The sequence below is a fragment of the Mirounga leonina genome, unplaced genomic scaffold (genome assembly GCF_011800145.1).
Source record: "Mirounga leonina isolate KUSES-001 unplaced genomic scaffold, KU_Mleo_1.0 Mir_173, whole genome shotgun sequence".
NCBI lineage: Eukaryota > Metazoa > Chordata > Mammalia > Carnivora > Phocidae > Mirounga > Mirounga leonina.
The window spans coordinates 92,319,083-92,345,775 of NW_023270447.1; the positions used below are offsets into that span (position 1 = coordinate 92,319,083).

The 26,693-nt window shown below is 61.0% G+C and overlaps 1 protein-coding gene across 1 annotated transcript in view; it reads right to left on the minus strand.

The window, feature by feature from the left end:
- PRDM16 (PR/SET domain 16) overlaps window positions 1-26,693 on the minus strand; it is a 302,758-nt gene that overhangs the window by 186,362 nt on the left and 89,703 nt on the right. The window contains exon 2 of the mRNA XM_035019032.1: window positions 18,441-18,792. Coding sequence (XP_034874923.1) covers window positions 18,441-18,792 — 352 coding nt within the window. The remainder of the gene's footprint in view (window positions 1-18,440; window positions 18,793-26,693) is intronic.

A 26,693-nucleotide genomic window follows, 5' to 3' on the forward strand; every position in this document is an offset into this window, starting at 1 on the left:
ACTCTCTAGAGAGTACGGCGGGGCCTTCCATGTTGAATGAGGATCCCGTGAATGGACGCGCACGAGAACAAATGGGAGCGCGCCTCCTGGAAAGCCCCCCTCAACCATGGGGGACCAGAATACGGCCGGTTCACGATGACTTTCCAGAATGTCAGCCTCAGCCAGGTCCTCTTATTCCTCCAGTTTGGAAGATTCTGGAGACGGTCCTTGGCAGCAGTGGCCAGGGTGGGTGGTGATGGTGCTGCCGAGGCTCATCCCGAAGCAGGGGCATGTCTGTACTAAGTCAGTCTCCAAACGGCTCCCACCTTGGGGTTCCAGGACGTTCTGCGTGGGTGCCCCACCCCCACGCGCACCTGCATTGCTTCCAGCTGGACGGTGCCGGAGGCGGGCGGAGGCCGCCCAGCTCTGGCCGCCGGCCGGACTCTTTGAGGGGGGCACGGGCATGCAAGTGACCTTCACAGACCTCAGCAGGAAACGGGAGCCCGGCCGGCTCTGGTGTGTCTGAGGTCAGGACTGGGCACCTGCGGAGCTGGTATCCTCTGCTCCCTAACTCGGGACATTGTCCTGGACTCCCATGGATCTCAAGTGTGACCGTGTTTGGTAAATCCCAGTCTGAGACTGATTTCATGTCCTTATCTTGTTGCTTTCCTGCTCAGGCATGAACCTTTACCAGATCAATGATTAATTTTTCTCGTCACTGGAACCAGAATTTTCCCATATTTTTGACAAAGACGTTCAAAGGCTGCCTGACATCGGCCTACCCCACCCCGCAAGTGCAGCACGGAGCGTTCCCTGCTGAGCTCGTTGGGAATTGCCCAGACGGCCTTGTCGGTGTGAGCTCCCGGACAGGCCCGTCCACCACCAGTGCCTACCCCCGAGCAGGAGTAAGTCTCCACGCCGACCGTGGAGATGTGGATGACCCTCGCTTTAAATAAGTGATGAATACCTGAAACCGGGACATCTCTGCTCAGCGAGACTCACCGCCTCTGTGTGGGGGCCGGCGGGGAGCCACAGGGGGGTTTGGCCGACCCAGGTCTGCGGCGCCCCATGCGATCTGAGCCCTCTGCCCCACTCGCTGGCCTTGTCCCACCCCCCGGCTCGTTGTAGGGGCCTGCCAGGGCTGCCATCCTGCAGGTGGGTGCCATGCTCATCTCTGCTCAGGGCTGGACAGAAGGACTGTCCATCTGTTCTCTCCTGGTCCCCCTGGGGTCTCGTGCACACTGGCATGGCTGCTTCAGGCACAAGGAAGAAGAACCCACCTTCTCTAAGCCTGGGGAGGGGCCCAACTCAGGGCTCAGGCCAGATCCTCCGGAAAGGAACGAGCGGTGCCGGGGCCGGAAGCCTTGTGGTGAGACGGGCAGCCTGGTCCCGAGCCCAGTGGTCGCAAGGGGCACAGGCAGCGGCAGAGGGCCAAGCACAGGACACGGTCGGGGGACAACTGGACATTGCTGTCCCCTCGGCACATGGGCGCCTGCAGGTTCCCTACGGGCACCTGGTCCTGGCAGGTGGCAAAAGCACCCGCAGGCCTGAGAGGAAACGGCTCGAAAGGAGGAAGCAGGAAAATCCCAGGATCGACGCCTCCTTAGCCTCCCGGGTCTCGGCCGAGGGCGGTTCTGCTGCCCAGAGGACATCTGGAGTGTCCGGACACAGTCTGGTCGTCAGGACGTCGGGTGGGGGCTGCTGCTGGCAAGGGGGGTGCTCAGTACCCCGAGTACTCGGGACAGCGCCCGAAGCCGAGACACCCAGGCCCGCGAGTCAGGAGAGGCAGTGGGAGAAACCTGCCTCTGTGCGGGTCACTCCACTTGCCCTCCTGTCACGCCCCGGGGGTGACTCTGGGGCCCCTCGTGGGCCTGGCATGCTCACAGGCTGCACATGGACCTGCTGTCTGAATGCAGAACGCACTGGACAGTCCCCCCATCCGCACAGCCGGAGAGCCTGGTACCGCTTTCCAGGCAGGCACACTGAGGCCCCGCGGGGAGGGCCGCCACCGTAACGGCCAGCAGACCCGTGATCCAAATCTGGGCAGATGCAACGGGTCTCGGGACCACCCTGCCCTAGGCCACAAAACTGGGCAAAGGGACTTCCAGCTGCCGCCACCCACAAGCGTAACTTAAAAATAACCCTGAGAGCAAAGCCCTCTCCTGCATCAGCTCTGGCCGGCACTTGGCTGCTTCCAAACTGCCCCTTGGCAATGCGCTGGTCTCCCCGGGAAGCAGAACCTCACGTATCTTCGCCGCGCATGGATGCCAAAGGCACTGAGGTCGTAAAATCCGCTGTTAGGAAGGGACCTGGTCGGCCCGCGCAGCCGGGGAGCGTGCGGGGTGGGGAGCCATAAGAGGTGTAATTAAATGACCTTGCGAATTTCTTTCCAAATCATAAAAAAGGGATAAACAGTGTTGAGCTAGAACTCTTTCTTGGACATTATCTTGGAGACCAAGGTTGCCGAGCTGGTGTGCCCCCCCCCCGGGGACACGTCCGCCTGCCTGGGAGCCCCCCACAGTGGGGATCACGGGATGCACGGACCTCCTCTGCGTGTCCCGTGTGGGCTGTTGCCTTCTCCCTCCTCCCCCGTGACCAGGGTGTGTGTGTGAGACCGGCGCGTGTCTCGGACTCCCTCATAAGCGGCGGTCACTGGAAACCTTTGCAAAGGCATGCCCCTCTGACTGGGCACCAGGACTTCGGCCCTGACACCCATCACTTCACTTCCCTGCGAGCAATTTCTTCACTGCTGCTCAGGAAACATTTATGCTCTGCAGAAAGAGTAAAACGTACACCTGCCATTTCATAAAACATCCGGGTCTCCGCCCCGAGGGCTCCCAAAGCCCGCCGTCTGCCATGTCATCCCTGGGGACACCCGGAGGCTCGGAAGGGACTCCTTGTTGCAAATAAATGTGTTATTTGCTCATCCCCAAGAACTCAGACCCATGCCCACCCAGCCTGGGGCACACACGGCTGTTCTCTTCTTCCAACACCTGAGTAAATCTATCCAGGAAAATCAGGTACCATCGAAAATCCTGGGAGCTCCGCCACCTTACGGAGGTGAGGAGTTCACGAAGGTTTCTGAATAGGGACGGTGGCCCTCAGCCCCAGCGCATCTCGCCAGGGCCCAGGACCTGCCACTATGTGGGCTTTGCTCCTGCCTGGGCCCTGGCCCCCATGGGAAAGAGGGGCATGCAGCCCCCAGCAAGCACGGCAGAGCCAGGCTCCCCAGCGACCCCAGAAGCAGAGCCGCAGTGCCAACAAAGCCCGTTCCGGACATTCACTCACTGGGAGGTTTGACATTTGCACCTCCTGACACCGCGTGCAGCGGGCCCTAGAAGGCCACCCCAAACCAGCTCTGTGACCCCGGATAAGGGCGCTCCTTGGGGCCCCTGGCAAAGGGGAGCGAGATGGGGAGGTCAACGGGTCCACAGCTCCGATGAACACGGAGGAAACCGCTGGCTGGGGCGAGTGGGTCCCGCTGGGGTTCGGGGGTGTGCCTTGCGGCCGCTCTGTGCCAACTTCTAGAGCTGGGGCCCTCTGGATCCCTGTGATGCCCAGATCCCCACGAGATGGTGGCTCGGGGGAAGCGGACGTGCCGGCGGTTAAGACTGGCATGTGCTGCACACGGTCAGGGCCACAAGTGGGCCAAGAGGTGCCGGCCCCCCGCTGTGGGTGGGCTTCCAACAGCAAATCAGCTTCCCCGAGGATGCAGGAAAGGCCGTCCCGCCCGCCGCACGCCCAGCCAGCACGCCCGAGCAACCGCGCTGCCTCTCACCTCCACCAGGCCGGCCTCACGGCCAGACTCGCGCTTAATCCTTATTTTCTTTAAAAAACGGATTAGGAAAATCTCATCTGGAAAATTAATTAATGTGTGAATTCAACAAATATTTACTGAGCATAGCACTTTTTCAGGTCTTTAGTGTTCGTGTAGCCCGTGCCCCCCCGCCCCCACTCTGTCCGTGGGTTTGGGGGCAACTATCCGAAGCATCGTTCGTTCCCTGACTCAACTCGTGAGACGCAAACCCGCCACGTGAGCGCGTATTAAATCTCCATCCTTGGAGAGGATGGCGGGCTGGGGGTTAGGCGTCCTTGGCGGGTGAGCTCGGCTGACATGCGCGACCCGGCCCACGGCCTCCCGGGACATGTGCAGCGAGAGGAGAAGGAGCTCTTTGGAGTGCCCTTGATGTGTGTGTGTGATTGTGTCCGCTGTCATTCCTCCCGGGCGCTGGGATTACTCTCAATGCCCCCTTTTCCCGCCCTCTGCCTGTCACTGGCTGTAGGTAAGTATATCCTCCAGGAGCAGCCCCCGCCCCCAGCCAAACAAAAGTGAGCTCGCCGCCCCTTTCCCCAAGAAAAGAAGCCGGAGCCTTTTCATGAGCAGTGAATGGGGCCCCTCATTTAGGCCGCATTATACCCGGGCCTTCATTTCCCCTTTCCTGCTTTGCCTCATTCAGGGGGGCTCTGACTTCAACTAATTCGATAACAATCCCTCCGGGCCTTCCCAGCCCCCGGCTCCGGAGGACATTGTCCGGGTGCGCGGCCTTCCCCCCGCGCTGGTCCCGCTCTCCAATTAGCCAACCGCTGGGCCTCTGTCCGTCTCCATGCTCTCCTGCCGCCCGCCCACTTTTAACCATTTCTTTTTGAACGGGACTCCCGAGGGCCTTCGGGGGCGCGCACCCCCAGTGCCCGGGTCAGCAGCCCTGGGGTCCGGCAGAGCGCAGACACGCGCCCGCACGGCCTCTCCGAGGCTGGTCCGCACCCCCTCCCGGGGCCTGCGTGGCCTTGGCGGGAAACCTGAAAACACAAACAGCCGCGCCTTTGACCCCCAACCTCGCCCGGCGAGTCCTCGGGATGGGCGGTGTCGAGGGGGTCCAGGTGCCCCCGCCGGCTGGTTCTGGGAGGCCTGTCTCCCCGGCGGGTGGGGGTCTCGCGCTGCTCTCGTCCCGACGAGCACTCCCCTCTCAGGTGCTGACGCTGCATCTCTTTGCCCCCCAGATCAGCCTCTCCTGCTTGAGGAACACGTTTCCGGAGCCCTGCAGGGAGCGTGGCAGGCTGGCCAGGGCACAAGCACAGACCGGGGTGAGGGGCCGGGTCTTCCAGCTCCCACATGATTCCCCTGCTTTTACCCCCACATGGAAAATGTCGGGATTGGCTAAAAACGCTAACCCTAAAAAAGTATGTTACTGTCATGATCTGTGCTGTGATTCACCAAATTGCTCCTGGGTCTCTAGGCGCCATGCTCTGCGTCAGACATGGCCCGTCAGGCATGCTCCACGCCCAGGCCGGGGGTCTCGGGCACCAGCATCACGCACAGGGGCCCCCAGCACCACTCCCCGTTCCCGGGGCTACCTGAGTGTGACCCGGCCCAGGTGTTTAATCTCTAAGGGGACTGTATGGGGTGAATTCTGTCCCCCCAAATTCACATGTCAAAGTCCTAACCCCGGGGACCTCAGAACGGGGCCTGATGTGGAAATAGGGTCATTGCAGATGTGATTAGTAGAAATGAGATCACGCCGGGGTGGGGCGGCTCGCGTCTAACGTGACAGGTGCCCCTAGAGAAGGAACACCTGCACCCCACAGTGCAGATGAAGCCGGAGGTCCTGGGGCGATGTGTCTACACGCCACGGAGTTCTAGCTGGCCGCCACATTCTGGGGACGACGTGGGGCAGGTCCCATGGAGAGGCGGCTGGGGACAGCGCAGGCCCCTCACTGGGGGCGGCAGCCACCCGCCTCGCTGTCAGGTGCTTCGGGTTCCAGAACTTTCTGTCATCCGTTCGGCTCCTTTCCCCTCAGGTGTTCTGTTCGGAAAGCGCTGTAGAAGGAAGGCTCGCCAAGACTGTTTGGGCACCAAGGTCATTTTCTTCTGAGGTGTCTCATGGTTGACTTAGTCCAGCGCCGGGCGGGGGTGCATGGAACTGTCTGGGGGTCACTTCTGACGCCTGCTGCGAGCCCCCTTCTGCACAAGGGCCCAGAGAAACGAAGGAAGGAGCCAGGCGCTCGGTTCCAGGGAGCCCGGGAGGAGGTCCACGGGAACCTCAGGGTCAGAGGGCTCATTGGGGACAAAATGCCCATGCGGAGAGAACCGCGGCCCTGAGCTCGGGGGTGCGCTGCCCTCATGGCCACATTCTGTTAGAGAAAACTCTCCCCGGCTGTTCTGTCACCCCCGTCTCGCAAAGATCAGCGCATTCAGGTGACAGGCTGCAGATGGGAGGCGCCTTTGGGACGACTGGTGTCCATTCTCTTGCTTAACATGTGGGGAAACTGAGGCCAGTGGGGGATGGCTTGAGTCTCAGCAGCATCTGGGGTCTGAGCCACCTTCCTCTGTCTCCCACACCATCTCGGAAAACCCCACAAACTGTCTGATGCTTATAGGGGACAAACAGAGTCTTGAAATGGTCGTCGTGTCCCTCGCCTGCTGAGTACTAGAGGGCATGACGCAGGCCAGGTGATCCCCACGCGAGAGGCAGACGGGCTGGGCCTTCTTGCTCTTAGAACAGGTGTGCAGCACTGGGCCCTGACCCCTGCCGTGCAGACTTCTCCGCATTCCCGCGTGTCCCAGAGTGAGGGGTTCCCCGTTACTGGAAATGGGTGAAGCGAAGTGAACGGACCAGGTTTCGGCTGGACCGGATGCCCCAGTTTACCTGCTCTGTTAACAGCATCGGTTACCCTTCCTGAGACTCAGTTTTCCCTTTTGTAATGGAAAGGATGAAGATCCACCTGGAGGTAAGGTGGGGGGCAGGATGACACCTCCCAGGGAGCCACCTCCCGGGCAGTGTACCCCGAGATCAGTGAGGACCACTGAGCTGTGCAACCCGGGACCCTCGGAAGGGGGTGTAAGCAGACAGCCACACCTGAAGAGGGGGCCCAGCCTGGACCCCGGGGAACGTGAGGAACACCCTCGAGCAGGTAGAGCAGGGTGGCTGCCCCAGGAAGTGCTTTCCTCCCTGACCTCAGCCCCGGAGGGCACAGGGCACGGCTGGACATGTGCCATCTGCGCTGATGAATGGGCACCGCTCAAGAAAGGAGGCCAGAGGGGCTGGGGTGCCTGTGACGGCCCACGGAGGAGGCCAGTCCTCTGCAGCGGGCAGGTCCGCTTGCCGGACAGGGAGGGTGGGAGACCCCGCCCTTGTGGGCCCCAGTGCCGTGGTCCTGGCACAGAGGACCCGCCCCGGGGACCACAACAAATGTGCAGCCTCGGGCTGGGGAGCTGGAGCCTGGTGCCACCAAGACCACCTGGGCCTGATGGGCCGGCTGCTTCGGGCCTCCCAATCATTAATGCATTTTCAATCCAGTAAACGAGGGAGTCAATCCAAGACAGACAGACCCTAAGGAGTCGGGAGTTCTGGCTTCACGTCTCAGGCTGTACGCGGCCTGGTTTCGGGGCTCTCCAGACAAGCCCTGGCTGTGGGCTTCGGCTCACGGTCTGGCTGGAGGTCCGTTGGAGGGACGCACGCTCGGCTGACGTCCGGGGGCTGGGGCCTGCGGCGGGGGTGGGGGTTAAGAGCAGAGACCACCACCCTCGGGTTCTGCAAGGCGCCTTGAGCCCACTGCTCCCAACGGCCAGCCAGCCCGCGTCCTCACTGTTGGCGTGGATGCCCTGGTCGTGAGCGGTGGAGTGCGGACCTCGTCAGGGACTGTGTCCCCTGAGCCACGTGACTCCCGGGAGGGGAGGAGGCGCTGAGATGCCCAGAGGGCCGGGAGACAGGCTGGGCCCGAGGTCGGTGGAGATGCCCCTCTCGGCCACCGTGTCCCTGGATGGGATTCCAGGGTCACCCCCCACGACAATGCCAAATGCACAGACAAGGGAACGTGTCTTCTTCTGCGTGGCAGCTCCTACGATAATATTAATGGAGTTGGGGGGTGCTCACCAAAATGCAGAACAGACCCCCCTCCATCCCCTCTAGCCCACGTGAGGGCACAGAGCTCGAGGTCCCCGTCCACAGAGGGATATCAGTCACTGAGGGAATCTGCCTTCCCAGGGGTCCTCACCCAGGCTTGGATGTGACCTGGATCTACTTTTAGTCCCGACCCCACCCTTCTCTCCCCAACCCTGCCGTCTCCTGGTGTGGGGCTGGAGGTCAGTGCCAAACATGGTGACAGCCCCTCCCGGGAGGACTTTCAGGGAAATGAAGGCTCGGCGGCATGTCCTGCAGGATTTTCGTCCTGGAGCCCCTGACCAGGCAGGCCAAGGACAAGGCAAGCACCTCTAATTCCCACTGCATGTTTAGGAGCCCAAGTTCAGGTCCCGCCAACGGCTCTGAGGTCTCCTACTGTGCTTGAGTCTAAAGGAAGCCACGGGCAAAGGGCCACATCCACGGCGGTGTCCCACCGCAGACCAGACCTCGGTGCTGTAAAAAGCTGGCTGAGGCTCACCTTCCCTGAAGCCAGCCCTCACCGGGGATGTCTGGTTGTGCAGCTGAGCAACAGAGGGGCCCCTGGGAGCCTGGGCAGTCGCCACCGTGGGCTCTCCCAGCTGGAAGGACGGAGGCGAGCCCTCAGCGTCCGTGAAGACACAGGCTCCATCGTCAGCTCGGCGGGCAGTCTGGCATCACAGCCTGCTGTGTGTGCCCAGGAGGTGGAGGCCTGAGACTTCCCAATTCCCCGGGGACAGAAGAAGAGGCAGACAGAAGGTGGGGCTGCAACCCTGAGCCCTCCGGGGGTCAGAGTCACCTTGGAAAGTTCAGATTTGAGAAAGGGTCACCTGGGGCCCCCCAGGGCTGTGCAGGGCGGCGGCAGCCTGGGCAGCGGTCAGGCCCACAGCGGTGCGTCCTCTGGCTCCCCCCCAGTTGGCAAGCCCTGGAGGTCGGCATGCCATGCCCGGGGAGCTCCGGGGCTCAGCCCGTTCGCCTGGCTGCAAGAAGTGCACAGCTGGGTGGGGAGCCTCAGGTGATTCTTCACACACGAGGCTTATTACAAGCTCACTCGGGGGGATGCCCCAGTGTGAACCAAACACCACTCGCCAGAGCAGCAGGAACCTTCTAGAAATGGGCTCTGGGGAAGGCCCTCAGGCCAAAGCGCTGCCCGTGCTGGCTCGTGTGAGGTCTGGCCCCTGCAGGAGGGAGGACAGAGCCATAGCCATCCTCCTGGACCTCAGTGGCTTATTCTGGGGGTGCCGGGACCTGTAGGCCATTTCGTATCCTTATTGTTACTTGTTGTCTGGATCACCTTTGGCCCAGAAGGCGGCCCGGGAGGGGGCTCGGCCACCCACAGGCCCTGCCCTCTTTGGGAAACACCTGGCTGTGTCTCCCGGGCCAGTCCCTGCGCTTCCCACGGCCGTTTCCTGCTTTGGCCCGGACCCCAAGTTGCCCATGGAAAACGAGGACCCGCCAGGCATCCTAATCCCTGTCCCCTCCTGGCAGCAGCCTCGGGGCCTCCGCTGAGGGCCTGGCTGAGAGGCAGGCTGATAAATTAGTCTAGAGGGAAACAAGGCCGCTCCTACTTGTAAAAGGTCACGGCGACTTTGTTCTGGGTGAGGGTTTATCTCAGCTGCCGCAGGGACAGACAATGCCGCGGGCCTAAATGGCAGAAATCTTAGCTCCTCGTGAAATGAGTGTGCTGATAAGCCAGACGGACTTTAGAAAGATCTAAATGGGCCAGGAGTGATGTGGGTATCTGGGACACGACCGAGCAGAGAGGACACAATGGGGTGTGCAATTAGACTGGGCATTAGCCCAGATGGGGGATGTGCCGTCCGCGAGCCAGACTCAGGTGGCCCCCGCGGAGAAGGACACGCAGGCTGGACCGCGAGGGCCCCCGGGCGCTGCCACTGAGTGCTTCCCTGGGAAATGGCCACACGTGTGACAGGTGTCGGGGCCCCGGAGGGTGCCACCTGGACACTCTACTCTCAACATTTGTCTTCTCGGAGGAGGAAACACCCCCAGATACAGCAGCGTGAATCCTGAGGACTGACTTTAAAAGTCCCTTTTAGGCTGTTTTATTCACTGGGTTCTAAATGGTGTGAAAGGCACGATGGGCGCCGCGTGGAGCATACCCTCCATGGATTGTAGCCATAACCCCCCACCCCCGCCGCTCCTGCGCCCACACTAACCGCTCCCCCACAGAGAGGCCGCCCTGGGCTGATCGGACCCTTGATCGGGGCAAAACCAGCCGCGTCGTAGCGCCCGGCACCCAGCAGGATGGACGGAACGCACGGCGCCCTGCGCCAGCCCTGAGCCGAGCAGGGCGGGCACCTGCAGGGGTCCCTCGGCGGTGTGACCCGCTGTGTCACCCTCGGTTTTGGCTGAGGCCAAGGTGGCCCGTGACATGCTGAGAACACATTCCTAACCCAGGGGTGACCGGTCACAGAAATTCTCAACTGGAGAGAAGCTCTGATAAGCAGGCCAGGCCTGGCTGGGAGGTTCACGCCCTTGTCCCATGACCCAGGGAGACCTTTTATGGCCTGCAACGCCTGGGACTCTCATCCCACCCAGCAAGAGGGAGGCCCGCGGAGCAGCCGGACCTAGGACGGCCAAGGCCATGCTGGGGTTTCCCAGGGACCCCCTGGCCAGCGCTGCCCACTCCACTCCCTGGGAGGTCTGCTGCTGGGGAGTCTCCAAAATAGAAAGATTTCTGTATAAAATGACGATGGTGCAGATGGTTCGTCCTGGCAGGTGGGTCCCCACCACTGCCTCGGGCAGGCGGGGTCAGCCCAGAGGGGGCCACCAGCACCACCTGCGGAGTCTGAGTTCTGCCGTAGGGGAGCAGACAAAGGAGCTTGAACCCCCTTGGATGGGGGAGCCGTGGCTGGGCCATCACCCACCGGGCATGGCAGGGGCATGGGGTGTCCACGTGAGCTGGGAGCATGGGGGAAGGGGTCGGCTGAGTCCCTGCCCTGGCATAAGCAGGCTACATGAACCACGGGGGCACTCAGCAGGGCACCGAATCTGATCACAGACCCCTATGCCAACCTACTGTGAGACCCTGCGTGACCTCCCCCCGCCACCCAGGGCTTCGGGCTCCCACCTGTACCGTGAAAGCAAGAACGGTGGTGCCCCCAGGGCTTTCCAGGCATGAAGCAGTGGCTGTCCCAGCCACAGCCACGGGAGGGGCCCACTATACGGGGGTGAGAGCCTCCTCCTATACGGCAGGTGAGGGCCTCACCTGCCACCCTGAGCTCAAGCTGGTGACGCTGGGGCGGCCAGGCTCCCCTCTGTCCCCTGCTCATGGGGACAGCCCCCTTGGTTACTCCACCCCCACTCTTTGTACAGGGCCTTGACAAGCTCTGTGGTCAAGAAAGGCTCTGTTGCTACCTGTCCTCACACCTGCAGGAAAATGTTTCTCTAGAGTCCCAGGGGTCAGGGGAGGGAGGCACCTGGAGGCAGGGGCAGCAAATTCAAAGTAAGCCCCTCCTTCCCCAGGACTTGGGTCCAGAAGGGACTCCTCCAAGTGCCCCGGCTCCCATGGCTAGTTAGGGTGCATATTCCCAGGGACTGCCGAATCTGCATTTTGAAAGTGCCCTGGAGGATGCTCAGCACAACAGCTTGGACCCAAGCCCGAGGTGAGCAGGGTGGGGCGTGTGCCCCTCCCTGGCCTCGTTCAGGGCTAAAACAAAACCTTGTGTGCAAAGGGTGATCCAGACCGTGCCTCAGAGGCCGACCGGCTGGGCGGGTCCTGCCGCGAGGCTCCCGCCTGGACGCATCTCAGCCCCAGCCGGGCCCCGGGCGCTCAGGGGCAACGGCCGAATCCTGACCCCAAGGCTCTGTCTGGGGTCTGGAGAATTCCACATAAGCAGCAGGGCCCCCTGAGGGGTGCTGGTTATAACACCGTGCCAGGCCCCCTGCCGCCCACGGGGCTGGGAGGTGGGATCCCTTTACAGACGGCAGAAGGAGGGCCGGGCGTAGAAAGAGCATTGTGTGGACAGCGTGCGGCACACAGTGGGTACCCAGTGACCATGCGCCCTCCCCCTGGTCTGGACGCCCAGCCACACAGCAGCGGCCAGGTCAGCCCGCCCCGGCCTCGCCAGTCCTGCCCAGCACAGAGGGCCTTTGTCACCTTCCCTCCGTGTACCATCCCCTATTTTCCTGGAGGAGAGAGAGACGGGAGGGAGGTGACAGAGCACTCGGCTCTCCGGTCGTGGCCTTCGGAGACGGCAGGAAGGGCTGAGCCAGGGCCCCATGGGAACGGGCTGCCGAGCAGAGCAGAGGGGAAGCCAGCCTCCCCTCTACCCTGTCTCCCGCCCTCTTCCTTCTGACAACCCGTCAGGATTTTCCACGGTGCTGCTTCCCAAGCAAGCCTTTCCAGAGCAGGGGTGGGCTTGGTTGTCGCTGGTGTGTGTGTGTGAGAGAGAGAGATGCACAGGGCAAAATACCATTTAAGAAGTTGGTATTCGGGGACGTCTCTCGAATATGAAAAGAAAATATTTATTTCCTTTTTCGCTTGTGAATCAGAATGCTCTATTTAAAGAAAGTACCCTCTGCTGGATTGTGGCTGAGTTATTACCCCTTAAGGAAATAAAAGAGAACACTATCAGGGAGGTATTCTTAGTCATTCTCTCCCCTTTTTTCTGAAATTCCTTATATACCCGCGCCTCAGAGCCGGGCCTAAGATAGTGCAGAATCCCATGGCATTCTTGGGCTGGAAACGTCTGGACCCGATGTCACGGTGCTCGGGGGTGATGGCATGGGTTATGTGCCGAGTGGCTCCTGGAGAGCGAGGAGTCCACGAGTGGGGTTCTGGGCGTGCACACTGAGGCCATGCCCTGTTCCCACGGGACACGGCCTTCCGGATCCAGATGCCATCGGCCGGCCCAGGGACAGGCCCCAAAAGCATGACTGTCCAGGTGTTTCCGAGCAGTGTGAGCATCCACTGAGCCACATGCTTATGACTTCCAGAATGTACGGTGTGCCTCCTAACACATTCAGAAAGTCACTGGGGGAGAAATACCGGCCATGTATATCAGCCTAAAATAAAACCCCAGGCCGCCCAGACAGAGAGTGGAAAGCATCAGGGGTGAGTCAGTGCCAGGCAGGGGACAGCAAAGCAGGGAGGTTCTGAGACTCCTGGGGCCGGGGGGTGGGATGCTGTGCCCGATGGTGCCCAGTGCGCACAGAGAAAGGACGGCCGAGACTTGGGCCGAGAATACTGCATTCGAACACTTAACCCGTGAGGCGCTCAGAGAGGCGGGGGGCCACGGAGCGGGGCCTGAACAGTGTGGGCCGCTGCCCCCCTCCCCGGCGCCCACGCGGCCACACCTCTTACCCCACGGCCATGGCCGGAATGCCGAGAGTAACACACAGTGAGATCGTCTTAAGAGCCCAGCGGGGCACGCATTGGCGTCTGCTCCAGCGTGAGAGCCGCACGGAGGAGGCTCAGGCGTGGCCCCCGCACGGAGGTGTGCGTGGGCACGCGTGGGCCGCAGGGAGCGCGGACGCCTCCCCCGGTGGGCGGGGGGTGGCCCCCGGGGAGAGCTGGCCTCGGGAACAGCAGCAAGCAGCGTCTGCTCAGTACCCACATGCTCCTGGCGACCCATCCCCAGCGGCCCCTCCCATGCCTCTCTGGACCCCCCGTGGACTGAGCACCCTGGGCAACAGGGTGGCAGTTTTTGGAGACCCTCTGCCTGTCAGAGCTGCCAACTCCAGGCAGGGTGGACAGGGTGCCTCCTGCCCTCGGAGGCCGGGAACCCAGTCTAGGACTTTCAGCAAAATCCAAAGGTGCGTGTGCACGCGTCTGTGGGTGTGCGTGTGTGCATATGCACACGTGTGTGCACGCGTGTGCATACGTGCATGTGTGTGCGTGCACATGCACGCGTGTGCACGTCTGCGCATGCACATGCAGGTGTATACGCGTCTGTGTGCACGTGTGTCTGTGTGCATGCGTGCCTATGCGGGAGCACGTGTGCGTGTGTGAGCACGTGGTCTGGTTAGCAGCTGTATGTGGAGGAACAAGGCGAAAGTGTTTGAGGCGAGGGTGAATGCCAGAGCAGAAGAAGGAAAAGAGATTTCTGCAGAGACCCTGGATCTGAGGGGGAGATGGAGGCCTCAGGCCGGGGGCCACACGGTTGCAGCCCTGAGGTGTCTGTGTGACTCCCCGGCCACGCACGGCCTGGCCAGTGAGAAGCCAGGGTGCAAGGCCACCCACCCCAGGACGCGTGGCCCCCAGCCTGTGGGCCGGGGAAGGCTTCCCGGTAGTTGGAGAAGCTAGTTCTCGGCTCTTGTGTGTGTGTCCCAGCGCCTCAGAAAGCCCTCTGGGAGACTCCGTCCTGGCGATGGAGTCCACCACAGTGGACAGCCCGGGACCCATTGGGCTTCATGGCCAGCCCATACTCTGGACCAAAATTAGACCTCCAAACTTCTTCTCATGCTAAGGATGCTCAGTGGCTACCTCGGAAAAGAAAGCATTGCTTTTCTAAAATACATGTAGGTGGGCAAGCCTGGACACGTAGAGATGTAGCTTCCTCTGAACCCCAGGCCTTTCTCCAGGGGTGTGTGTTCTGGATCGTAACATACTCTTAAATTTACAGAAATTTCTCAGCATCCGAGAGCGCGGGGCTGGGTGGGAGCCTTCGCCTAGCCTGGTGACTCTGGGTGTCCTGGGAGCGTGTGGTCCGCAGGGGGCGGGGGGTCCTGGCCCTCAGCAAAGCCTTGCAGCAGGGCCCCGGGGGCTTGGGGGTCGTGAGATGGGACAGTGGCAGTCCCGGCAGCCTGAGGCCTTGGAGCTGCTCTCCCCTGTGACCCGACCCAGACACAGCTTGTTTGTTGATTGAACAAATGATCACGCATATTACTATTCAGAAACTAAAGCCAAGGGATGAGGTAATCCACTTGAGTGAATTCTGCAGATAAATGAAACCCCCTCAGTTCACGTTAACATTTTCCACCAGCTTCTCAAACAGAGGCAGACACATTCATTCAACAGCTGATGTTGGAGCGCCCGTTACAGGCCGGGCGAGGCGCTGGGTGCCGGAGAAGCTGCCCTCAGCGGGCTCTCTGGGGGAGACGCGCCCTCGAGGAGGAATCAAACCGAGCGTGGGCACTGTCAGGGTGAAACCTGCTCCTGCCGCCTCCCTCCGGGGCCCCGCACGATGCTGCCCACCCGCTGCAGGCCCGGAATCCGGGGCAGGTGGCACTTCCAAGGAGCCCACTCCCTCTGGGCTGTCCCTCACAGCCAGCTCTTAATTAGCAAAACAAGTAGCACGATGATAAATGTCATGATTTACTCAACAAATGATCAAAATCATTGTTTTTTCAGACCCCAGGGCAATCAAATGCAATCACGGGGTGATTTATTCTGGGCGGAGTGAGTGGTGACTGCGTCAGACGGCGGGCTGCGTCTGGGCAGGGGGGGCCGGGAGTTTGGGTATCTTCCCAGACAGGGGGACAGACCGCCACCCTCTGAGATGGATCCTGGGGGGCCGTGTCCACGCAGCCCACCCTCCCGTCTTGCCACCAGGCTGGCCAGGTCCGGGGTGCCGGGGACCCGCCTGACGTGGGAGTCTCTTCCTGGTGTTCCCCAAAGCAGCGAGGAGAAGGAGGTTCAGAGTCACCGACTGTCAACGCACATGTGGGAGGGAGGAGCCGCGTGGGGACGGTGGGAAGGATGCATAATGAGCAAACTACACTACAAAAAGAGAAAAAAAAACAGGACCGTTTTCTGGAATGGTCCAGAACAAGAATTATGCTCTCAGGGTAGAAAGAGAATGGTTTCCATGGTGTCCCCAAATGACAGTAAGAATAACCTATTTGACCTTGATTTTAAACCAGTGTCTGGCCCCCAGACTCAGCCCTCCAGGAGAAGCCAGGCTCCCGAGCACGACTGGCCACAGACCTGCTGCTGTCCGCCCTCGGGGTGCAGACCGTCCTGGATCCTCCGTGGATCTCCTTTGTCATCTTTGCTAACATGTCATCACTGCTTCTTCCTCAGGAAAGGAATAGTGGGTCAATTGCAGTGAAATCAAATTGCCCTGATTTATAATACTTAATTGCCAGTGTGAGCGCGAGCAATTACACATCCGAAACTCGGCGCGTCCCAAGATGATATGCACCCCTGCGCTGTCCCTGGGCCCTGCCTCTGACCATCCCGGGTCTGGCCGGCGTCCCCTGCAGACGCGACCCTCCAGCGCTGACGATCTCTGCATCCCAGTGTCTCACGAGTGCACTGCCAACCCACAGAGGGCATCTTCGCAGGACCGCGGCCCTGGGGTCTGCCGTGGTTCAAGTGCTTTATTAGCATTCATGACTCGGGGGCTCCCCAGAGGCCCCTCTCCTGTCCAGAATCACAGAAAGACCCGGGATCCCCCCCAGGCTTGGGCCCTGTTTGCAAAGGCAAGGACAGGGCCTAACTGTGAAGGGGCAGCCGAGCCGCCGGTCCTGCCAGAGGAAGGCACAAAACAATGGGAACCCGCAATCATCTGTCTGCGGGGACACATGGGAAATCCAGCACGGCGCTCACTTATAAGGGATGATGGTTGGTTTTCCTGCCCCAAAGGCCGAAACTGAGGTCCGGGGAGCCAGAAAAAAAATGCCTAGACCTTATTTATTTTAGGCAAAAGTGAGTCTGCCCTGAGTTTTCAGGGTGCCCGCCTCCTCCCTTCTCTCCTGCATTCGGGGGAGGCGGAGGCTTCCAGCCCAATTCGGCATCGGTCCTCGGTCGCAAGGACAGCACCACAGCGGCTCAGACCCCGTGTGACGGAAGGCCACAAAGCCCAAAGGCGGGTCACAGAGGCAGGTCCCCGGTGCCCGAGCTCACGAGGAAAGGAGTCAGCCGAGATAATGTCGGGGTGCGTCTGGAACACTGAGGACGTTGGGTTGTGAGCAAATATTCCTAAGTGCTGGCATGAAAGGCAGCTGTGAGGTCACGACCACGGAACAAAGGCCGCTGCACACATGGGAGGCGCGCCGTGGAGGAGAACGTCCCCTCACGTGTGCAGAGAATAAACAATGTGCAAAGTCAACAGGCACCGGGCAGATCCTAGTGACAGCCGGAACCAGCCCTGGCACCGAGCGAGCCGAAGCGATACGGACCATTTCTTGAGAAAAAGAGCAAACAAACTTTTATCGGGTCAGACAAGCACAAAGTTGCCTCAAGGTCATCCAAAGCGTTACCTGTGGGGTTCGCGTACCCTCTGCCCTCTGCAGGCGGCCTGCTAATTACACAGTGCACATCTCTCCGAGCGTGTCGACAAACACCCTTAAACCCCTCTCTCGAACAGCCGGGTGGGGGGACAGGACAGGCCGAGTCTGCAAAAGGCTCTCCTTGGTCCCCTGAGGGGCGACCCCATGAGCCACGAAAGAGCCACGTGCCCACAGAAACACGGGGATTCAAACTCCTTTGCTACCCACCGCACCCTGCTCCCAGGCCCCTGGCTGCTCTGCTCTGAGGGTGACCCCGACCTTGAGCGGCACACGCCCGTCGGCCACCTCCAGACAGCAGGGGACACACTGGCTCCCCCCACAGGGGTTCTGGCCTTCCCGTCCCTTCATCCATCTGGTCAGCCCACCTCTCGCCTAAACCCTCAAAGCCCTGGGCTTTCAGCTGGTGCCCCATGTCCCCAGCGTCCACACCCCACATGCCACCATGGGCCACATCCCCTCGCCACACAGGGCCCTCTTCCCTCCTTGGACACTTCGCCCCTTCCTAGAGCTGACCTCCAGCAAGCACTTTTGGAAGTTGTGAAACACCCAGAAGGAATCTGGGTTTGCATCTGCATTTTCTGCCCAGGCAGGGTCTCTGCCAAAAATACCACCAAGCATTGGCTGTATGAGGCTGGAAGAACAGCCAGGGCAGCGGCGAGAACACTTCCATGGGGCTTGTGGTCCCCACGAAGACCACCTCTCGAGACCCCCAAACCCTTGATGGGTGCTCGGGGACAGTGGCACCCCTCAGCTAGCGGCCCCCCCCCGACCGCAGAGAGGGGCTCCAGAACCGTCAGCCAGGCCCAGGTTGTTAGGGAAATCTAAGCCGCAGGATGCCTCTCCCTGGCAGGATGAGAAGTGGGGGCTCCTCTTAGAGAGCCGGCCGGCCAGGGCACGGTGGGCGGGGGGCTCTGGCATGCACGTGCAGGGGGCGTCTGGGGGCAGCAAGGTCACCAGGCATGTTTTACGAGATGCCCCACCCCCATTACAGGAGGTAGGCCCCCATCTGCAGGAGTGTTCCCCAGGGTAGAGACTCCTGTTCCGGGACATTCCATTAATCTGCACGGTTCTGCAGAGACTGCAGCCTTAGCACCTAAGACCCAGACGGGGAGCACGGGTGTTTTAAGACATGAGCTCATTAAAGACACATTTCCGGGAAGAGAGCAGGCCTAGCCTATGGGGGCTGACAGGCGCCCACGAGGACCGCTGATGTTTGCTGAGTCGCGTCATGCAAGCTGCAGGACCAAATAAGCCTGGGAAATGTGACATTCGAGCGCTCTCTCCGACTGAGCCTCCCGCCTCGGGCAGCGCTGCTCAGCCCGGCTTTATAAATAGATTGAACACAAGATAAATGGCCGTGATCAATCACGCTCACACGGGAATGCTCACCTCCCATCCAAAGTCTGCCTCCTTCCACGTGGCCCGGGGTGCCCCCATGTAAGGGCCAAACCTCGCCCCGATTTCCATCCTCTTCTTGGCCCAGATCCCCAGGCCTGCCCCTGGGATGGAGGACTCTCGGAGCTCAAAGTCTGGCGGGATGGGAATGTCCTCAGGAATGTAGACGGGGGCTTCGTACGGCGAGCCCTCCTTGGGGGTGAAGTCCTCGCTGGTGGGGAAGGGGGACGGCGGCCCCATGGGGATGGGGGACACGACGCTGTCCTCTGTCTCGTACTCCGCGCTCTCGCCAGCCAGCAGGTCCGGGTCGGGCTCATGCATGTTATTTACAGTGTCGCCGTCACCTGAAGGAGACAAGGCAGCGTCAACTTCTGTGGCTCGTCCTCCCCTGTGCATGACACGCGGGGACCACCTGGGACATGGGGCAGAACGGGGACCGAGGGCGCCGACCGCTACCCCCTGCCCGGGAGACATGCCCTTTGCTCCATATTCCGGGGACGTGGGGAAGCGGGGTTCAGAACCTCCACAGGGTTGTGTGGCTCCGCGAGGCCCCACGTGGCCCCCCAAGGACCTGTTGGCCCCTTCTGCTTTAGGAAAGCAAGGAGAGGAGATGCCCACGCTCCATGAGTTTGGGAACAGTGGGGAGAGCCGTCGGAGAGGGCACCCTACCCAGGGCCGGTAGTGGAATAGTCTCTCCAGAACCATTCCGGTTTGTCTGGCGTTGGAAATTAGGGGGGACATGTCTCAGATTCTTGGGAGGACTCAGAATTTGGATTAGTATGAAATCTGCTCCAACACCTGGGCAGCCCTGGGCGTCTTGGTGGGGGCCAGGGGGACAGGTTCCTGAGCTCCTGATGACCTAAGGGCCAGTTAAGACAGAGGTTTGCTGAGGTCACAAATGTGGGGTTCGCTGGGATGCAGGTCACTGGGTCTGAGGTCTGGTGCGGGCCTCTCTTTGGGGTCCATCCTAGGAGACAGTTGGTGCCAAGATACGGCTACCTGGACGTGCGCCAGGCCTGAGGCACAGGGGAGGCCGAGAGATGTGGGCCGAGGGAGGAATGGGGGGGCAAGGAGTAGCTGGTCAGCCAGGAAAGCAGCTCTGCCCAGAGGAACGGGAAGCGGGCACCCAGACAGCTGGGAGTCCCCAAGGGCACGACGACCCCTTGTCCGTCCACACAGCGGACTGTTACTCAGCGTGGACACCCCCTCACCTCGCTGTGGCGCGGAAGCACCTGGACGCTCGGAGAAGGGCGCCGGCACGGAGGCCCACGCGGCACGCTCGGGACACGGGAAGTGTCCAGAAAAGCAAGGCCAAGAGACGGAACTCATGCCGTGGCTGCTGGGGCCTGGGAGGCAGGGGCCCCGGGAGTGACTGAGTATCGGGCATGGGTCTCCTCTAGGGAAGGAAATGTTCCGGACGGAGAGGGAGGTGTTGGTTGCACACCTGCGTGAAGGTGCCAGATGAGCTGCCCCGTTCGAAAGCTGAACTTGTACGTTACACGACCGTGGATCGTGCGGCGCGGAAACGGGGAGGTCAGCGAAGGGCGCCCACCGACCTCCGACCTGGACCTTTCTGCCCAAGTCCCTTATGCACTGGCCTGAAACCGGGGACAGGGACCCTGCCCCCGGGCCCCTCCCTGCCCCCCTCTGCCCCGGCGTGGGGCCTGGGGACGCTCGAGCACAGGAGAAATGACTTCAGAGTCCTCACGCCAGTGCAAACAGATCTGCTCAGAAGTAACAAAATGTTTTCTTTCAAAAGAAACCAAAGTCTTGAAAAAAAAAAAATCATGGGGATAACACTTATTTAATTTAGCAGCATTCAGAGAAGTAATTATTATGTTTTACGTGGCCAACGGTTCCCTTCTAATTGACTCGTAGGCTCCTTTCAAAAATGCGACAACAGAAGGGCAGCTATGGTTCTCTTGGCCAGAAAGATCCAAGTCGTTAGGTTTGAAAGAACACCCCCATAAACCTTCCCGGCGACCGTGCACAGCATAAAGGTAAATTGGAAGGGGGGGTAATTAACATGCCGCCTCATTATCTGGAACTGGTAAATGCACGAGGCTCACACACAGAATCAGGTTGGGAGCCCCCTCCCCATGCGCTTCGGGGTGCGATGCCTTTGCCGTCCAGGACAATTAGGATCTGCTAGGGCAGAAAGCGGGGAGGGGTCCCCATCCTGTGCATATTCATCTCAGGGCTCTTTGGGGGCTTTTTTTTTTTTCCTGTTTGAATTCTACTTCCCAAAACTCCTCACCTACTGGAGGAAAACCAAGGCTTTAAGGGCATGTTTAATTTACTGGCCAAGCAAACAGTTTAGGAGAGAAAGGTGGTGTTTCCTGCTGATTAAAGGCAGGCAGTGCGCGGCTGGCCTCCCACCCCCGGCGGGCACAGGGGTTAAGTGATTGCCTAAAGCCACCGGGAGAAGCCGGGTCTCCATTCCGCGGCCCCCGCTGTTGCGGGGGGGAGCTCTTCTTTCACCGGTGGGGTGAGGAGACCTCATCAGTGTGTGGGAGACATTTGGAGAAAATGAGGTGCCGCAAACAGCCCGAGGCCCTGGAGAAAGCCGCAAGCTGCTTGGGGCCGCCGGAGCCTTCCAGGCAGACCCGCACAACTTGCCCAGCTCCCCAGGGTCCCCGAGCAACCAGAGAGGCGGGATCAGAAGAGCATCCTTCCTCAGCCCTGTGCTCCAGCCAGGAGCCCCTCTTGCCCTGGGCGAGGCGGGCATGTGCAGGGAGTGGGCATCATTTTCCCCAGGCCCCCAGGACCGCCGGCACATTCCAGCCGGCACTCTCTCGAAAGTCAGGATGCAGAGCCAAGAACAGGAGCTTTTTATGACTTTGGAAATATAGGCTGTGCAATCGTGTGTTGTTTACTTGTAGGGAGAGCTGAGGTCCTTTATTTGGGTTTTGTGGTAATTTCAGGCTAAGGGTTCATGACTGAGTCCATCGTTCCTAAAGATTCTTTTGGGAGACTTACTAAAAAATCATAAGAGCAGGGAGGAGAGGAGAGGGAGCCTGGAGCTGGTGAGCCAGCGGAGCCGTCCTGAGCCGTGGCCACGGGGCACCTGCTGCAGGTCAGCGGCCCCGCCGGGTCCCTGAGCTCTTGGGAACTTCGTGCTGAAACCCCGTTTGGAGGCCTGTCACATGCTGCTCGATGTATGAACAACGGACACTCGGTCTCAGAAAACAGGTCAGAGAAGTGAAGAAACCTAGCTGCTCCCTGGGTCTGGACCACACCAGCTGGGAGCCACCACATCCTCGGTCCCAACCTGCTCTGGATCCCACCCAAACCCTGAGTTGAGGGCTCGGTCTCTTCCAGCCCCACAGTGGGAGCCTTGTGCGCCCCCTGCCCTATTGGTAGCAAATTACATCTGATCGGAAGCCCCCCCCCCCCATCTAAACATCAAACCAGCAGCCAGGATGTCGGGGTCTGGAGAGAGATGAGAGAGACAGCCCCCAGTCAGGACCGTGCCCAGCCCGCCAGTCCCTCCTAGGCTGTCCCCTGCCCTGGCGGCAGAAGCAGCACCTGGAGGACGGTGATCAGCAGGGTGAAGACCACCGGCCCCCGAACCTGCAGCTCCGCCGGGTCTTACACGGAGGAGTGGGCGGGCTGGAGCCCTGCCCTGGGCTGGGGGCGGGAGGGAATTCCTCTGGGTCCATGCGTGGTTTGCTCCAGTCCTGCCTCCCGTGTGCCGCGAGGAGCCGGAAACCTGCCGGCGCCTCTGGCAGGGTCGCTGCGCCGTGTGGGGCTCGGCGGGGCCGAGGCCTGGGGGGTGAGTGTGCGTGTGTGGGCTGTGCCAGGGAGGCACCTCTGGGTGGGAGGGCTCGGCTGCCCTCTGCATGGACACCCCTGAGAAGCGAAAGCCTCCGTGTGTGGCTCCAGAGCCCAGGAACGGAGGCCGCCTTCCTCTTCCTCCCACAAGGCAGAAGGACGGTGCTCCGGCCCCGGGCTGCCCCCGCCGTGGTCCCGAAAGAACCTCACAGGGGCATCCTGATGCTGGCCTGCGATGTCACTGTGACCTTGGGAATGGTGATACTGCCCCCCCGCCCGGCGAGGGAGGACAGAAAGCCCTGCCCGCGCGCCCTGTCCAGGGCCCTGGACCGCTCTCCTTGGGCTCACTGCCCTCCAGAACACCCCTTCTTTGCCCCAGGCCTTTCTGCCTCTGGACGCCTGACGTGGCCTGCCTCAGCCCTCGGGGCCTCTCACACCACTACTGGACACCGGGCCCCGGGGCCCCAAGCCCCCGTCCCTTGTGCCCAGAGAGCCACCGGCCCAGGTCTGTGGCCCACCCGCCGGGCACGCCGACTCCTGGGACACAGGGAGGCACACCGAGTGGGCACCGGGTGCCGGCTGCTTCCGGCCACTTCCATGAGTTCGCTCCTGGAAACTGCGGGGTCGAGGAGAAGGAAGATGAGCGAGAACTCCTGAAGAGAGGACTGCATATTGAGGGTGACCCCAGGGCCCGTTATAGATGGGTGCTCATGGGTGGAGTGGGGAGGCGGGAGGTTATCGGAGGACCAGGCGAGGGAGGCACCTTTAGGGGCCGGGGCGCCCGCGGCCCTGCATCGAGGCTGTGGGGCTGCCTGCACCTGAGGGGTGCACTGTGTCGGGACCCTTCTCTGTGTTTGTTCTTACAACTGTGTGTGAATCTACGGTGATTTCAGTTACAATCTCTATTAAAAGAGCCCCTACTTTGAAAAATGCCCATTCTTTATTGCACCCATGTGCTCAGTGACAGTTCCTTCGGCTCTGGCGGTTTCCACGAGAACACGTTTAATTACTCTCTTCTGTCTGCCCCCCCGAGGGGGGGGGCTTTCAAACCACAAAACCAGCCTCTGAGGCTGACAACTGGTGTCCCCAGTGAACTCGAGAAACACCAGGGACCTCTTGCTCACAAGGGCACAAACGGGCCTGGTGGCAGCATGTCAACCAAACCACAGGGAGGGTCCCCGAGACGAGCTAGGCCGAGAGCAGGGAGGCGGGTGTGGACCGCCCAGCAGCCTGGCCCCTGGTTCCCCCCTTGCCCTTAACTCTCTGGGCTTCGGAAGAAAGCAGAAAAGGTGGTGCCAATTGCCCAGGACTGGGGAGCCCCATTATCTTCACACTTGGTGTGGACAGTGTTGCCAGGTGGGGCTGGGACAGGGGACGCCCGCGAGGTGCCCAGTGCCCGGCCCTGCGGGTGAGCCCCTGAAATCTGCCCCTTCTCCCCTTCAGGCCCAACACCCTCCTGCCCTAATGCCCCCCTGATAAACTCTCAGGGGCAGATCCACCGGGAGACCGTGCCCAACGGCATGTCCGTCCGCCTCTTCCCCAGGGTTGAGATGGACTCGATACCATGCGTGTCTCAGAAGACTGGGCCTTATCAGAACACGGTGCCACGGTGATTTGGAAATGTTAATTCTTACAAACCCGTGAGATACCACCATTATCGTTCAGGTCAGGAGCACTGACCCCACCTTCATGAGGTCCCCAGGGGGTGCAGACGCGGCTGGTGAGTGGGAGCTAAAGGCGGTCCCTGGATCCACCCTCAAGCTGGGCGCTTCTGGGAGGCTTCCAGTTGGACTCCTCGGACCCCGAAATTCTGATGGAAGTGCCCTGTGGCATCTCCAGAGGGGCCCCGGGGGAGTGGGCAGGCCAGTAGCATGGACAAGGGATCGTGGGCAGAGCTCGGGAAACGTAAAAGGGACCCCTGCACCCCCCGACCCTATTGTCAGTGCCCTGAGGTGGGCCTGCTCGGCTGCCCTGTCGGCCCCATCAGCGGTGGGAGGAGGGGGGCACGCCCTCCTTGCTGCAGAGCTGCCCACTTTACAGATGGGGAAACAGAGGCACACAGAGGTGAGGCAGGCTGAAGCCCACGCCGCGAGCTGCTGTGCTCCTACACCCTTCCCAGCCCTGTTTGGGGGGCACTGGGGCTATGGGTCACGCGACAGCCACCAGGGCAGAAACCCCAGAACAGGGAAGAATGTGCGTGCAGGAAACTATCTGGTTACTTTCAAAGCCGGGCCTGGCAGGGGAGCTCCGACCAGGCTGGTGTTGGCCGGGCCTCGCCCAGAACCCCGCACAGAGCCTCCGTCCCCCAAACGCGCTCACTGAGATGCCGCCTTTCCTCCCCGGAGGAAGAGACAGGGTCTTTCAGAAACAAAACGGGTGGGCGACCTGGGGTCTAACGGGAAGCGCATCCTTGTCCAGTTTTCTTTTCTGCTTCATTGCCTCTCATCCCCGTCGCTTGGGGTTAGAGACAGAAGTGAACGTGCTGTACTTTGGAAGATGGGAGAATGCCCTGAGGAGGGTCTGACGTGATGACAGGCCAGAGGGCGGCCCCTGGTGGGCCCAGCCTCAGGGGACCAGCAGCTCGGCCCACAGACCCCCACCCAGTGAGAACCCGTGGGGCATCACCTCGGGGTCTGAGTCAAAACAAAGTGTCCTCCACTGATCTGATGACCCTCACGTGGGCACCCATGTCCCCCAGTGGGGGAGAAGAGATCACGGGGAGAGAGGGGAGAGGTTGCCATGACCCCCGGGAGCCGAGCGGCTCAGGACCGGACCTCGTGTGCTGACCTCTTCTGATGGCCTGGGCGTCCTGTGGTGAACCCCATCCAGGCCCTGCAGGGTCAGCGTGTCATCTTCCCTGCAGATCTGGGGTGGATGGCGCTGCCCAGCCTCGCCCTGGGGTGTCACCTGCTGTCTGGCTGCCACCTGGGGTGGGGTCCACCCTGTGTTCTGCAGCCGGCTCATGGAGCCCACAGAGCCCACGAAGGGAACCGTCCCGGTCATCCTACAGAGGCCCCGTTGCTTGCTCGGCCCTCAGAGCTGATGGAGCCTCCTCCTGTGCTCATCCTCAGAGGAGGAACCCCAATGGCCTGGCCTGGGCAGCCCCTCCGCTCATCAGCCGGCCCCCCAGGCTGAGGTGTACAGTGGGATAAACATGCCCTCCTTGAGCAGGTGACACCGCACTCGAGGTGAGTGGTATGATGTCCAGGCCTGGACCCAGCCGGCTCTCCGGAGCTCCGGGCTGCCCAAATGTCTCTTCAAGAACACATTTGGGGCTAAACATGGGGACAGACATCCTCCCTGGCTGGATGCACCAGCTCGGTCCAGGTGCTCTCGAACATTCCCGGAGCCCCGTGAGGCATGGCGGCGGGCCCTCAGCCGGGAGCGCTCCCCCAGCAAGTCTGCACCCAGAGGTTCGTGGCTGCCCGCTCAGAGGAGCAATGGTCTCTCGTGGGCAGACCAACTGGGCCTCCTGGCAAAGCTGCACGACCCTGGGTCTGACGGCGCCAGACACAAGGACACGGGGGGCCCGGGGCTGAGTGGACACTTGACTCAAAAGGAACCAGATTGAACTTCAATGAACTGGAAACCAGTCTAAGATCTTGCCCCTGGTCTGAAGAAGCCCAGGTGTATTAGGAGGCAAGGGCAGACCTGAAACGAGGTGGGCGAGGGGGTCAGTGGCTCCGGCGAGTGGGGGGTCAGCCCAGAAGGGCTGAAACAATAGGAACGCATATGTGGGCAGATAGGGTTTAACACGGAGGGGGGGGTCACATCTCCTTAAAACATAGGAAGGTTTCCAGAAATCTGGACCAATATCTGTCCACACGGCCCTGACTCACTCACCCCTGACCCACTTCTAACAAGCCCACAAACTTGCCACGTGAGTTCGGGAGGGTCCTCGCACTTCTGGTAACCCGTCTGGTCCCAGGGGAAGAGATACGGTGCCCATGCTTTTCCCTCGGACACACTTAAGGAAGAAGTGGCAGTTGACAGTCACCTGTGTCCCCGCAGAGCCCTGTCCAGGCCAGCTCTGGAAGCACCGGGGAGCTGCAGGGGCACCTGCTCAGAGCCCTGTCCTCTCCTTGGTTCTGCAGCCTGTGGGCAGCCGTGGGCACCGGAGGCAGTTTGCCCCTCGGGGTCGCGCAGGCTGCTCGGTGCTGACTGGGCCCAGGGAGCACGCAGCAGCGCTGCTCTTGATTTAGGGGAGGTGGAACTGAGACATCTCCCACTTCGTACCTCAGGGCAGGGAAGTTCAGGGAGTGAGTACTTTCTCTGGCCACACTGGCAGCCGGGGCCCAGTCCTGATTCTAAAGCTCTCAGACACACAACTACCCAACCCCAAGGTTCCAGCTCCCATGAGAACACACCTGAAAAAGAGTCCTGGCATTTAGTGATGGCTTTCTTCATGTCCCCTGGAAGATATACAGGAAATGAATGGATAAACTGTTGGATGGAGGGATGAATGGGTGGGTG